The sequence below is a fragment of the Balaenoptera borealis genome (assembly GCF_965194805.1).
Source record: "Balaenoptera borealis genome assembly, chromosome: 13".
Lineage (NCBI taxonomy): Eukaryota > Metazoa > Chordata > Mammalia > Artiodactyla > Balaenopteridae > Balaenoptera > Balaenoptera borealis.
The window spans coordinates 33431378-33445869 of record NC_138870.1 but is presented as its reverse complement, the minus strand read 5'-3'; the positions used below and the strand labels follow the sequence as shown (position 1 = coordinate 33445869).

Sequence of the window (14492 nt, the reverse complement as noted above, 5' to 3'; positions counted from 1 at the left end):
TTCAGTATTTAAACTGGGTACATTTTGCTTTAAGGTTTTTGAGAAGCACACAAGCTCTTTGATTTGTGTCCATTTAATCAGAAGATTGGTTTGACTTTGTAAGTTCCCTGGCTTGAGGACAGCAGCAGTGTCACTGCATACAAAGCACAGATGTGACCAAAATGCTGAGAGTCCCATTTTCTACTGTGTTCTCCAGAGACAATACTGGGCAAATCGATCTCTCTAGAAAAGGTGACTGAATGTTTTCATGTGCAGAAAAAGCTAAAAGGATCAAGCATAAATGGAATGTCAATATTTCAGACATTTAACTTCAGCCTGAATGTTATTGGATTTACACATACATATGTATATATATATATACACGTTATATGTGTATATATTTACATACACACATATATATATATCCAAACATTGATTAACTTTAATAAATACTTTTAATAGTCTTCGCATTGTAAATCTTAGTTGAATCTCAAATTCTACCTTATTTGGAAGTCTGCTCTCCAAGAATAGACTTATTTTTAATGGTAATTCATTTTATTACATCAGTAGTATTTGGACCTAAAATCTCTGATGCCTTGTAACATTTATTCAGAGTGAGACATGCAATCACAGAATTTTAGAACTAAAAAAAAGATACATTCATGTTTTAGAGCATTTTTTCTCAACCATGGTGAAGAATTAGGGGAATTACACAGGGGAGATTTTTTAAAATAAATAGTGTCACTTCTGTTTCCCCATGACCTTAATTCCCTGCCCACAAATGACAGTCACTGTTTAGTGAGAAGTTGTGTGTCATTACTCAAGTGTGGCATGGAAAATAAAGGAAGGGGTAGGGAGGTTCTCAACCACTTCTCCTGGGATTATATAGCAAAAGAAAGTAAGACCTGGGAGCAGAGTGATCTTCTTGGCATCACAGTACTGATGGCAGTAAGCACAGTACTTCTCCATTGACTGGCCACTCCTTCCACTCTATCACACCCGTATTCAGTAATGTTAGGAAAGATGGGATAACCAGAATCAGAGTTACCAAAAGGCTTTTCTGGTACCTCTTGCTTCTCACCAACATATACCATGAACAAAATTAACTACTCTCTCCTCTATGTTCCTAAAGTACTGTTCATAAAGCTAGTGCAGCTCATAAGTGCTAATACAGAACAACCTAATATGTGTTTTATGTTTTATGCATGGCCCAGCCAGATTATGAGATCCATTACAGAAGGATACAAAGCATATTCATTTTTGTCTTCCCAGTGTCTAACACAGTTCCTTCCACATACTTATTTTCACCAAATATTTCTGGAATTAAATGCAACCCATGGCTATACTCAAGAATCATATTAAGGTTTGAGTACAAATGACTCAAATATATCATAAACAATTACATTATAAAGTTCAGTTTAAATCGCATTTTTGAAGATCTCTCTGCAGGCTCTTCTAATTAATTCATGACATTTTTCAAAGTATACTAAATCACAAGGAATTATTTCCATTAATTACTTTGACTACTCTCTTCCTTTCATGAAAACATTAACTTAATCTTCACATCTTTACATCTTTACCCTGATATCTTTTATAAAGAACCAATTCATCTTATGTTAAATTTCAAAACCATCTTAATTCCATCAATACCTTTTGCACTGCACAATATAAAAATAATGCTCCTCTTCTCCTTTTTCAGATGTAGTATGATTATTAATTTATTAATTATATTATTGCAAATGTACATAGATAGGTAAATACCTAACATTGGAAGAAAACAATGCACACTGAGCCATCTCAGAGGTTATTCCTAAGGAGTAAAATGAAAACAAGCACAGGGAATCAAAAAAGACTTTAATGTGTGCCCTGTGTGTCTTCATGTACTGAACCTTTCAGCCTGGGACCAGAAAAGAAAGACAAGCAGCCAGGAGGACAGAAAGAGAAAATAGCAGTCATGGCTCCTGACATTGCTCGTGAGGCTTAGCTGCACATCTAGAGTTCTCTTTCTGATTGAACAGACTCGAATGGATTTATCAAAAGAGCCTGTCAAAGTCTGTAGTTGACGGTGCACTTCTCTTAGCTGGAATGGCACATCTCTTTACCCCCTACATCCCTACTGTTATCTTCTGTCTCTAAACATATAACTTCCTACTATCATAGTAAACAGAACATGGAAAACTTAAGCTAATAAAAGCCCCCCTACTTCCCCAATTCTATATTCTAGTTAAGAGTATAAAGGCAGAAAACCTATATTATACGTACCCTATTCAAAGCCGCTAGGACCAATTTGTGAATATCATTCCTGAAACACTGTTTTTTAACCATATTTAGCTTATGCTGATATTCAGTATCTTCCCTGGATTCTTCTGGGATGCCTAAATGTAAAAATTAACAAATAAACAAATGTTTTTCTCATAAAGATTTGGGCTGAATAGACTGTCACTTACTAGGAATGATTATAATTAACCCAACAATACATATATATGTTATACCTTTTTCTAGTCCATGGCTCCTTACCAAAGAAATAACTCTTAGCTTTAAGAAATTTCTAAAAACAGTTCATCACTGAATGTAAAATAAATACAGTGTGTGCGGATGTTCACTGAATTTAAAGTAGCAAGAAGTTACTACGGTGGAGGAATTTTCTGGAACAGTCTCTTTTTTGTATGAATAGGCTGTACTCATTACAAGAAGCTAGAAGATTTTTATGCAACAATGGACAACTTGAGAAAAGATCAAAGTTATTTGGACTACAACATAAAAAGGTCACATATGAAATGTAGACATAAAAGAGCAGCTGGAATAACACTGGAAAAAAAAAGTTTTTAGTTTCAGCATTATAATGGTAAAGAGCATATAGTTTTATTAAAAGTCCTTTAAGGCTGTATAAAAGTATTAAGCAACTTAAAGAATACATATTCTTTATTCAGCTACATTGTAGCTGAACTAACCCAAAACTGTTGGGAAAACAGGAAGTCAAAAAATATTGGTTAAAAAAAAAATATATATATATATTGGTTATACAATAGAACATATAAGTAAAATTATTATGAATAAATAACGTTTCTAAAACCTATGACTATAGAAATAATTATTAATAAACAATTCCTTATAACCTTTCACTTCAATAATTTGTATTAACACAAACTATAAGTTGACTGCATATAACTTTTCATTTACTTAACAAACATTTGAATGCCAACTACATGCAAGGGATTTTGCTACATGCTGAGAATACCACAGTGAATATGACAGGCACGATTTTCACCCTCCTAGAACTTTCAGTCCTCATTTTAAAATTTATTCAAACAGGTTCACTACAGCTGTATGACCTTCGACAAGTTACTTAAACTCTCAGTGTCTCATTTTCAGTGACCAAGATCACATTAATTTCTGAAGCTGCCCATTATATCACAAGCAGATGTGACCATTAAAAGCAGTCCTGTTGAGAAGTAAAAACTTCATGCCATATGTAAGGAGACTTATTAAATGTCTTTCTTATATTAAGACCAAATGAATATTCCCAAAAGTTCATCTCTGGTCTTTGTTATATCATTTGAGGTTCTACTATCCAGAATGGATATAATTTCCTTTCCACATAATAGTCCTTTAAATTGTTTGAACTGCAAACTTTTTGAAGGCAGGATCCATAACCTAATCACCTCCAGGTTACCAAGAGTTCCAAGCATAGTGCTTTAGTATAACAGTTGTTCCACATACACTTATTGCACAAATGTGTCTTTAAAAAGCACCCACTCTGATTCAGGCTGCATAGGGTGAAAACCTGGCTCCGTTACATAAGCTGTGACCTTAAAATCTCTATATCTTATGCCTCAGTTTCATCATCTGTAAAATGGGGTGGAAAAGTAGAATCTGCCTTATGGGTTGCTACAAGAATTTTAAAAGTTTATATACATAAAGTACTTTGAATAATGCTTTACACATTTGTTACTAACTATAAATGAGTGAGTTTTAATAGCTTTCATAACCTCCTGCATTATCTCCTCTCCAAATTAAACAAATTCAGCTTCTCTTATTGTTCTTAAGGATGTGGTTTTATATTCATAATCACTTTCCTCTATACACTTCCCAATATGCATATGTCCTTTCCTAAAGAATTTTTTCCTCTAGAACTGACACTAAATCAAGAAAGAACAAGTCAAATGATATTTTATTAAAATAAGTAGATCTTTATTATTATTTTTTTTAAAGCAACAGGCTCAATCACTTCAATAAGTTATTGTTATAAAAAAGAGGAGGAAGTGAACAGTACCAGATTGAAAGAAACTTAAGAGACATAATACTAGCTGCAATATGTGGCCCTGAATTAAATTATACAAATTTGCTATAATGCACATCTTTGTTACAATTAATAATCTGAATATGGTCTAGTTAATAAATTAATACATGTACATCTAAACATAAGTACCTACTTCAGCATGTCAAAACCAGAATCATATTCAACCTCAAAACTACTGGGGTACTGATATTATAGTTACTCATTGACATACAGAATGATATAATATAGAATGATATAGTATGGTACAGTTACAGCATGGTAGAGTATGGTATCGTGTGGTATGGTATGGTAATATGGTAGGTTAGCATAGAGTGAAGTAGATGGTTAAGCCTTTACCTAATAGAGAAATGTATTTATATGTTGATATGCTTATAAAATATGTCTATTAATGTTTCCATACATAAAGTACCACCATAAAGTTATAAAATTATTTTCAAGGGCACCTGTTTAATACACCTAAACATTATTATAAAAAACATTTAAATACATCATGTCATACATCTAAATTATTACTGACTATCAATGTCGCTTCAGGCTCAATCTCAGAACAATGAAAGAAAAGAAATTCTACATTCGAAACTTATTTTTGAACTAAAAGAGTGTTATTAACTAACAAACGATTCTGAATGTCTTTTGGTTATCTTTAAAACTCAAATCCACTCTCAAAAGAAGAAGGCTGACACCTTTAAGGGTAATCAAAAGGATTTTGTTTTGTTTTTTACAATCTACAAAGTTTAAAATATTCACAATAATATTTCAAGCAAAACTATGTCTGTTAAATTATATCTCTAAAGTTGCGTGACAACTATGAATGGGACATCATGATTCAATTCAAAATTTATTGAATAGTTATTTTTGTTCAAGTTACCAGGGGGTTAAAAAAAAACAAAACAAAAGGCATGACTAAAGAAAGCCCTCTCCTTGAAAAAATCTATACTCTTACACAGAGAATACTCTTATACTCAGAAACATAAAATACCAATATGACTACAGATAATGGTAGACTTAGGAAGATTTCATTTAAAAAGGGCCAAAAACAATGGGCTTCAAAGAATTGGGACTTTTACAGAGCAAAATAATAATAACATCCCTGATATTCAGTAGTCAGAAAGTCACGTCAAATGAACCTCCTAAACATCTCCCACATCCATCCTCTCCTCTGTTTTCTTTACTGGGCCCCCACCATGTCTCACCTATCACAGCCTCCAGCCTAATCTCCCTGCAGGAGGCTCCCCTCCCACCAATCATTCTCCACACCACAGTGCTACTGTTGTAAATTGCAGATTTGGTTATGACACTGCAATTTTGAAACACCTTAAATAAATTTGAATTGACTTGTGTTAAAAAAAAGCACAAACTGCTCAGCGTTGTGTTCAAGGCCCTTCCCTCTCAGCCTCTGCCTGTCCTTCCACATTTATCCCCAGGACTGCTTTCCTCACATACCATGCTCCACTCACCCCACACCATGTGCACTTTCTCTTTCTGCTTGAAGTGTCCTTCCTGGCCTTTTTACCAGGTCGGCCTTATTCACCCGTCAAGTTCAAATATCACAATCTCTGACCTACTCTTTTGAATAAATTATCTGTGCCTCCATCAATACTCTCATAGCCTTTTATAATACATGTATCTATAATAGCTCCTCGCAACTGTCTGGTAATTAACTATCTGTCTACCTCTAGGCTCCTATAAATAGTACAGTCATGTCTTTTTTTACTTGTCTTTCAGACCTTTGCAGTCATCACAATATATAGAACATAAGAGGCACTTAATAAATACGTGCTGAATGAATGGGGGAGCAGGTGTTTTAAATGGGCTTTGGAGGAAAAATAAGGTCATAACAGATGTAAGCAGGAAGTAAATGTGGGGAGGATGGACACTATTGTGGCTCATGAGTAAAAGCCACATGGTTATATTTGAGAAAGATTAATTCAACCGCAGAGTAAAAGAAGGACTGGAAAGAGGCAAAAGAGGAAGTGTAAAAATTAGTTGGGTATTATTATAATTCAGACAGGAAAAAAACAAACAAAAAAACTTGGACTTGGTAAGGTCAACAGAAATAGAAAAGAAATAGCAGAGATGACACTCTCCTTGGAGGTAAAGCTCCACACTATGTTGCAGTTATTTTTTCTGGAAATAAATTATTGATGTTTCTTATTAAATTTTAATCTAAATTTATCTGACTCTTCCACATCATCATTTTCCCTCTATTTTAATTTTTGGGCTAGTGAAAAGATTACATTTGGTTGGCAGAAACTGGTCCTTTAATTTTTGCCTAGAAAGTTGATATCTCATGAAAAGTCAAAAAATCCACTTAAAATGACATCTCTTCCCACAATCAGTTATGTAACTTACCTGGAACTATAAAATGTAAAATAGCTCGAAGTGCCTCCAGCTGCACTGACACTGACGTCTCATGACTTCTCATAACTGTTATTATTTTGGGGGCCACTGCTGCCATTGTATCCAGGGAAGTGTTACTAGAGATAAAATATTGAAATGCTTATTAAAAGTACAACCTGATTCCAGTACAAACACCAATTTGAAACAAATACGAGAAAACAGAACTATTTTATCAGAAAAGGCTGATGTGAATTTGGTAGTATGAGCATACACAATTTAAATTCTAATTTAGTTAAACTTTGATGTCAAGAAGTTAAATTTACAGTAAACTGGGAATTCTTTTATTTAGTTTCCCAGAACTAACAACTTCCTTCTGGTCTATACATGGGTCACTGGCAGCAACCCTGGAAAGTAGGTGTTATTATTTGCATTTTCCAGGTACAGAATTTAGGCTGACAGAGGTTAAACATCAAGGTCCTATCACTGGAACGTGACAGAGCCAGAGCTGGAATGCAAACTCTGACCGCCAAGTCCAGAGAGCTGTTTATTGTATAACTACCTGCCCTCTTCCAGATTAACACCACTAGACTTCTTATATGGTATTCTTAATTAGTTTTATTTGCACTAAAGTCTTGGTTTCTCTAAGGTATTTTAGCTACACTTTCTTTTACATACAAATAAATGTAGATTTCAGTAGGTCCTACAAACTTTAATAGAGGCAGCCCTTGCTTTACACAGTGCCCTACTGACTAAAACTTCCGCATATCATAACTGTGTCCTCACTTCGCATGGGTCTGTGGTTACTGACATATAGTCCCTTTTTTCCACTTTAAAGTCCCAGGTTAAACAGATCCCCTCTTTGTAGCCTCTCTCCTTTGGTCGCCCTAGCTTGGTTCACCAAGACCCTATGATTTTACACATCCTGCCACTGAATTATCACACTGTATTGTAATTATCTGTTTATAAATTAGTCTCCCCAACTAGACAGGGAGATTTTTAAGGGCAGGCACATTGTCCTAGTTAACTTTGAATCCCCAGGACTGGAAATTTACACATTTAATATATGAGAAAACAGCCAGAAACATTAATTGCCCAGAATGTACAAAATCTTAAACTGTCAGTTATTCCACTGTGTTTTGCCTCATATATAAAGGTTCATACACTGCCAGGACCATAAAAATCACAATTTAAGGTAAACTTAAAAATAATAATTAGAAGCCATATCCTGATTTTATCTTTTATACCTTTCACATAACACAATAATCTGAAAAATTGTTTAAGGTTATGTTCTATATAACTGCCATTTTTTCAAAACATAGTCAACACCAAGCATTAAGCACAAAAGCAAACCTTCAACCTATTTCTACTTTCTCTATCATCCCTTTCAATATGTAGATAAAATAAGTCTATGTATCACTGACATGAAATTATATTGCAAAATGTTTCACTCTTCAAATGCCTTGTTTTTCCTTTTATTCTTAAAATTATGCTCAAAATATTGATATTCTACCTGGTCCAATTAATATATTCTACATAAATTCAGAAATATGTATTACCTTCCTTCAAAAAGATGATTTAGCATTTTACAGCCACTTTCAGCCACTTCAGGAGAATGTATATGCTTCTGCATTAACTCCAATACATTCAGATATATTCCTTTTGATAACAGGATCTTTCTGAAATTAACTACAAGATTTTTTAAATGTTACTTGTATAAATGAAAGCACATTCTCATAATCTTGCAAAAAGACACATACTATTAAAATAATCCAAATTCATAGGAAAGTATTTAAACTACATATTTAATTTATATTTCATTGGCAACTTAATTTTTTTAATTTAAAATATATACCATTTCCAATTTTTTCACATTTATTAACCATTTGTTGAGGTTTTAGTATTAAAGTCTCATTCACAGAGTAAACTAGTGGAATGTAACCGTCATCCATGTGAAAGGAGTATTTTTTGCAGAAATGCATTTTAAAATAATGTCCTCCAAAATAAGAATGAAAGTTAAATTTCATTCTAATATTTAAAACAACTTCCTAAAATAACCATACTTATATAGAGCTAAGGCTCACTAGTGAGTTGGGAATAAGTTATAGATGTGTGAAGATACTGAGCATCCTATTGGCTCTTGGGGGGATGCAGGAAGTGGGGCTGAAACCAGGTTGGGTTGCCCTCAGCCTTGAGCTACCTTCTCCATTTACCCCAGTGGACTGTACAAACATTATCATTTCTATGTGTGCCATGATATGCAAAGTGATGAAAAGCACTGATAGAGAACAAAATTAATACATACTTTCACAGAATAATGCCAAAGCTTAAGAAACACATAGATTGCTTTAAAACTGATTGCATATTATATGTGGAAAAGTAATTATATCCCAGCAATAATTATTACAAAATAATTTTCCTCTTCATAATAAACTTTCTTCACCAAATGCAAATCCAGTGTCTTAAAGTTTCCATATTGTCTTAAAGTTTCTATATAAATATCACTTACCTTGAAACCTCTATATAAATATCAATTCCAACATTATACACTATATTTCAACACTGAAGGTGGCAGGAAATGAAACTTTGAAAGCTTTAAGTACTATTTTGAAAAAATAAGATATGCATCTCAAATTGGGAAAAAAAGAAAAGATCAGACAAAACTCAAAAATAAGTGGAAGTGATAACATGCATTCTAAATTACTGGCAAAATCTGAAAACTCACACCTTTTAAAGACATCCTGAATAGCACACATTAAAATATAATAAGAATTTGGTTATTCAAGTGTTGGCGAGGACGTGGATAAAAGGGAATGTAAAATGGTACAGTCACTGTGGAAAAAAGTATGGAGATTCCTCAGCAAAATTAAGAATAGAACTATCATATGATCCAGGTATCCCACTTCTGGATATTTATCCAAAAAATGTGAAAACGCCACTAATTTGAAAAGATATATGCACCCCTACGTTCTTCACAGCATTATTTATAATATCCAAGATATGGAAACAACCTAAGTGCCCATTAACCAATGAATGTATAAAGAAGATATGACATACATATATGGTGGAATACTACTCAGTCATAAAAAAAGATGAAATCTTGCCATTTGCACCAACATGGATGGACCTTGAGGGTATTATGCTAAGTGAAATAAGTCAGATGGAGAAAGACAAATACTGTATGATTTCACTCACACGTGGAATATAAAATAATTATAAATGAACAAACCAAACAAAAACAGAGTACTAGTGGTTACCAGAGGGGAGAGGGGCCAAGGAGTGTGAAATGTATAAAGGGGATGAACTGTATGGTGATGGATGGAAACTAAATTTTTGGTGGTGAGCACACTGTAGTATATACAGAAGTAGAAATATAATGTTGTACACATGAAACTTATAATGTTATAAACTAATGTTAGCCCAATAAAAATTTTTTAATGATTTTAATTAATTCATTAAAAAAAGAATTTGGTTATCTTGCTCGGTCAAATCAGAAGTTTTAATAGCCCCTCCTAAAATGGCTAAATTCCAGCCAAGGAAATACTTTAAATTATAGAATTTATTCTAGACCATCAGTTCGCACACTTCAGAGTACATGAGAATCCCCTGGGTGACTTGTTAAAACAGATTGCTGGGTTCCACCTACAGAGTTTATGATTCATTGGGTCTATATGGCACCCTAGAAATTACATTTTAAACAAGTTCCCAAATGATGTTGCTGGTCCAGAGACCACACTATAATGATCACTGTCTTGGACATTAACTCAATTTGAGACTTGAAAATTAAGAATAGAAATTCCATCGTACAGTACACGTTGGAGAAAAAATTACGGCATGGAGTCACTTTAGAGTTTATAGAACACTTTACACACCTTATCTCATTTACCAGCTATCTACACAATACTCATGACTTCTTCCACTCCATTTTAGCAATAAATTATCTGCTTTACAAGACCAATAACAATATGCGGGGCTTCCCTGGTGGCGCAGTGGTTGAGAGTCTGCCTGCCAATGCAGGGGACACGGGTTCAAGCCCTGGTCTGGGAAGATCCCACATGCCGTGGAGCAACTAAGCCCGTGTGCCACAACTACTGAGCCTGCGCGTCTGGAGCCTGTGCTCCGCAACAGGAGAGGCCGTGATAATGAGAGGCCCGCGCACCGCGATGAAGAGTGCCCCCGCTTGCCACAACTAGAGAAAGCCCTCGTACAGAAACGAAGACCCAACACAGCCATAAATAAATAAATAAGTAAATAAATAAATAAAAATTTAAAAAAAAAAACAACAATATGCAAAACTCCCTCTAGGCCTTCACTTCAATAGTCACCTTCTTTCCTCACTGCCTAGTCACAATTTCATCACCTCTGAACCCTAATATGTATACTCCTTCTTTTTTCTTTTTTTTTTTTTTTAAAGATATGGGGGAAATTTTTTTTTTTAATTAATTAATTTATTTATTTTTGGCTGTGTTGGGTCTTCGTTTCTGTGCGAGGGCTTTCTCTAGTTGTGGCAAGCAGGGGCCACTCTTCATCGCGGTTCACGGGCCTCTCACTATCGCGGCCTCTCTTGTTGCAGAGCACAGGCTCCAGACGCGCAGGCTCAGTAGTTGTGGCTCACTGGCCTAGTTGCTCCGCGGCATGTGGGATCTTCCCAGACCAGGGCTCGAACCCGTGTCCCCTGCATTAGCAGGTAGATTCTCAACCACTGCGCCACCAGGGAAGCCCCTATACTCCTTCTTTGCTTCGTATTTTTTTCTTAGTTACCTCACATATCATATATGCCAATTAGCCTTTTTATTTATCTTCCCCACTAGAGTGTAAGCTTCATGAGCCTGGGATTTCTATTTATCTGCTGTATCTCAAGTGCCTAAGGTTCAATAAATATTAATTTGATTAACTAATTAATTAAATGAAGAAAATGTTACACAAGATGCTTGAACCTTCACCTGGTTACCACCATCACAAAACCCAGTTTTTCTGGCCACGAATCCAGTCATTTTTTCTAGAAAACTATACCCAGTCCTACACATGCAATGTTCCCAAGTGTGTTTCAATGACAAGTTGCCCATGGAGATTGGTGAACAAGCTACTTAAGTTCTTAATACTCTCATAAGGCAGAACTCCAAGGACTATACAAAGGGATCTGAGGAAAGTTAACATGGCAAGTGACCAAGAACAAAGAAGTAAGAAAGCAGAAAGAGCAGAGAACTGATTCTGAACAAAGAAACCAAGGTTAACTCCAAATGTAACTAATCCTGAGACACCATAATAAGAATCAGCCCAGGGATTGATCAAAATTGCAGAGATCAAGATTCTTCCCAGGGAAGACCCTGAACTCACCTCCTACCATGGGCATACCAAAATTACAACTATTTACAGAACAACTATCTATGAGAATGATCTGAAGACTAGCAGAAAAGATATTCCACAACTAAAGACATAAAAGAAGAACCACAATGAGATGACAGGAGGGGTGTAGAATGTGATATAGTCAAGACCCACACTGCCGGATAAGGGACCAAAAAACAGGAGGATAATCACAACTGCAGAGGTTCTCCTCATGGAGCAAGGGGTCCAAGCCCCGCATTGGTCTCTCCAGCCTGGGGGTACTGCACTGGGAAGATGAGCCCCCAGAACATCTGGCTTTGAAAGCCAGTGCGGCTTCTATAGTGAGAGAGCAAGAGGGCTGTAGGAACAGAGATTCCACCCTTAAAGTGTGCATGCGAAGTCTCACACACTTGGAGACCCAGCACACAGTAAATTGAAAAGAGCCTGGGTCAGACCCACTTGCTCATCTTGGAGAGTCTCCCAGAGCGGCAGAAGGTAACTGGGACTCCCCCTGGGCACAAAGATGCTGCTGACAGCCATTTTGGGTAGCATATTCTACCACGAGGACATTGGTGCTGGCAAGTACCATTTTGGAGTTCTCCATCTAGCCAATTAGCACTAGGATTCAGCTGCACCTATCAGCAGGTTGGCACTAGTCCTGGGAACCCCTCAGGCCCATAGTCAGCTGCCACGGGACTCTCAGGCACACAGCCAGCCACCCAGGGACCTGGCACTGCCAACCAGCAGGTCGGCACCAGCTCCAAAACCCTAAGCTCTGCAGTCAACTGCCCCAAGACCTCCCAGGCCTGAAGTCAGCCTGCCAGGACCCAGCCCCACCCACCAGTGGGCTAGAACCAGTCCCAGAAATCCCCAGACTGTGCAGTCAGCCATGCCATGACCCAGCCTTGGCCACCAGGGAGCTGCAGCCTCTGCATAGGAGGTCCAGGAGGCCAACCAGCCAGAAACTGGCCCCACCTACCTGAGCACCCATAGTAGTTGGACTCACCACAACAGAAGAGCCCACTCAGACCACACAGGGGGCACCCCTAGAAGATATAGCTGTTAACCAGAGGGGAGGGTGCTGCTAGATCTAATAATATGTTCCTATGTAAGTACACTTCTCCAAAATCAGGAAACATAATCAACCCACCTAAACATACAAATAAAAACAAAAAATTAGGCAAAATGAGGCAACAAAGGAATATGTTCCAAATGAAGGAACAAGATAAAATCTCAGAAGAATTAAGCCAAGTGGAGATATGCAATCTACCAGATAAAGCATTCAAGGTAATGATCATAAAGATGCTCAACAAACTCAGAAGAAGAAAGGATAAGCACAGTGAGTTTAACAAAGAGTTAGAAAATATAAAGAAGAATTAAAGAGATGAAGAATACAAAAATTGAAATGAAAATTACAATACAAGGATTCAACAGTAGATTAGATGATACAGAGGAATAGATCAGTGAACTGGAAAACAGTGTAGTGAAAAATAACACGAGCTGAACAAAAAAAGAAAAAAAGGAAAAAGAAAACTGTAAAATATGAGTTCAATTTAAGAGAACTCTGAGACAACATCAAGCATACTAACATTCTCATATAGAGACCCCAGAAGGAGAAGAGAGAGAGAAAATGGCAGAGAAATTATTTGAAGTGACAATAGCTGAATACTTCCCTAAACTGGGAAAGGAATAGATATCCAGGTCCAGAAAGCATGGAGAGCCCCAAACAAGATCAACAGATTGAGGTCCATAAAAATACATATTGTAATTAAAATGGAAAAAATTGAAGATAAGGAGAGAATATTAAAGCAAAAGAGAAGCAATTAGTTATATACAAAGGAACTCCCATAAGACTGTCAGCTTAAATTCTGCAGAACAGAAGGGAGTAGCAGGATATATTCAAAATGATAAAAGGAAAAAATACTCTACCCAGCAAGGCTATCATTCATTTGAAGGAGAGATAGAGTTTTACAGACTAGCAAAAGCTAAGAGTTCAGCACCACTATGCTGTACAAGTAATGTTAAAGAGATGTCTCTGGTGGAAAAAAGATCACAACTAGAAAAATAAAATTTATGAAAGTAAAAATCTCATTGGTAAAGGCAAATAAAGTAAAGGTAGTAGATCAACCACTCATAAAACTAGTAGGAAGGTTAAAAGACAAAAGTAGTAAAATCATCTATGTCCACAGTAAGTAGGTAAGGGATACATAAAACAAAAAGATGCAAAATATTATATAAAAAACACTGAATGTGGAGAGAGTAGTAAAAATGTAGGGATGTTAAAATGCTTTCAAAGTTAAGAGATCATCTTCTCAAGAAAGTAACATTGGAAAAAAGAAAAATACAACAGATTAATGTTTTATATGTGCGTATGTGTGTGTCCGTATATATATCTATAATATATATATAGGAATATATACTCATAATAACAAAATAAATCCATATTTGATCAATAAATGAGAAATAAAAAGTTAAGAGATCAACTTAAAATAATTTTATATACACACACACACACACACACACCCCTCACATCAACCACGAACCAAAAATC

The 14492-nt window shown here is 35.8% G+C and overlaps 1 protein-coding gene across 11 annotated transcripts in view; it reads right to left on the bottom strand.

The window, feature by feature from the left end:
- Positions 1-14492, bottom strand: part of LRRK2 (leucine rich repeat kinase 2) — a 194334-nt gene that overhangs the window by 117563 nt on the left and 62279 nt on the right. For all 11 annotated transcript variants that reach the window (XR_014233101.1, XM_082349301.1, XM_082349309.1 and 8 more), the window contains 3 exons: positions 8176-8305; positions 6632-6756; positions 2242-2354 (listed from right to left, as the gene is read on the bottom strand). Coding sequence is in view for 10 of the 11 variants with exons in the window: in XM_082349301.1 (XP_082205427.1) it covers positions 2242-2354; positions 6632-6756; positions 8176-8305 (368 nt within the window). In the remaining variant the exon portion in view is untranslated. The remainder of the gene's footprint in view (positions 1-2241; positions 2355-6631; positions 6757-8175; positions 8306-14492) is intronic.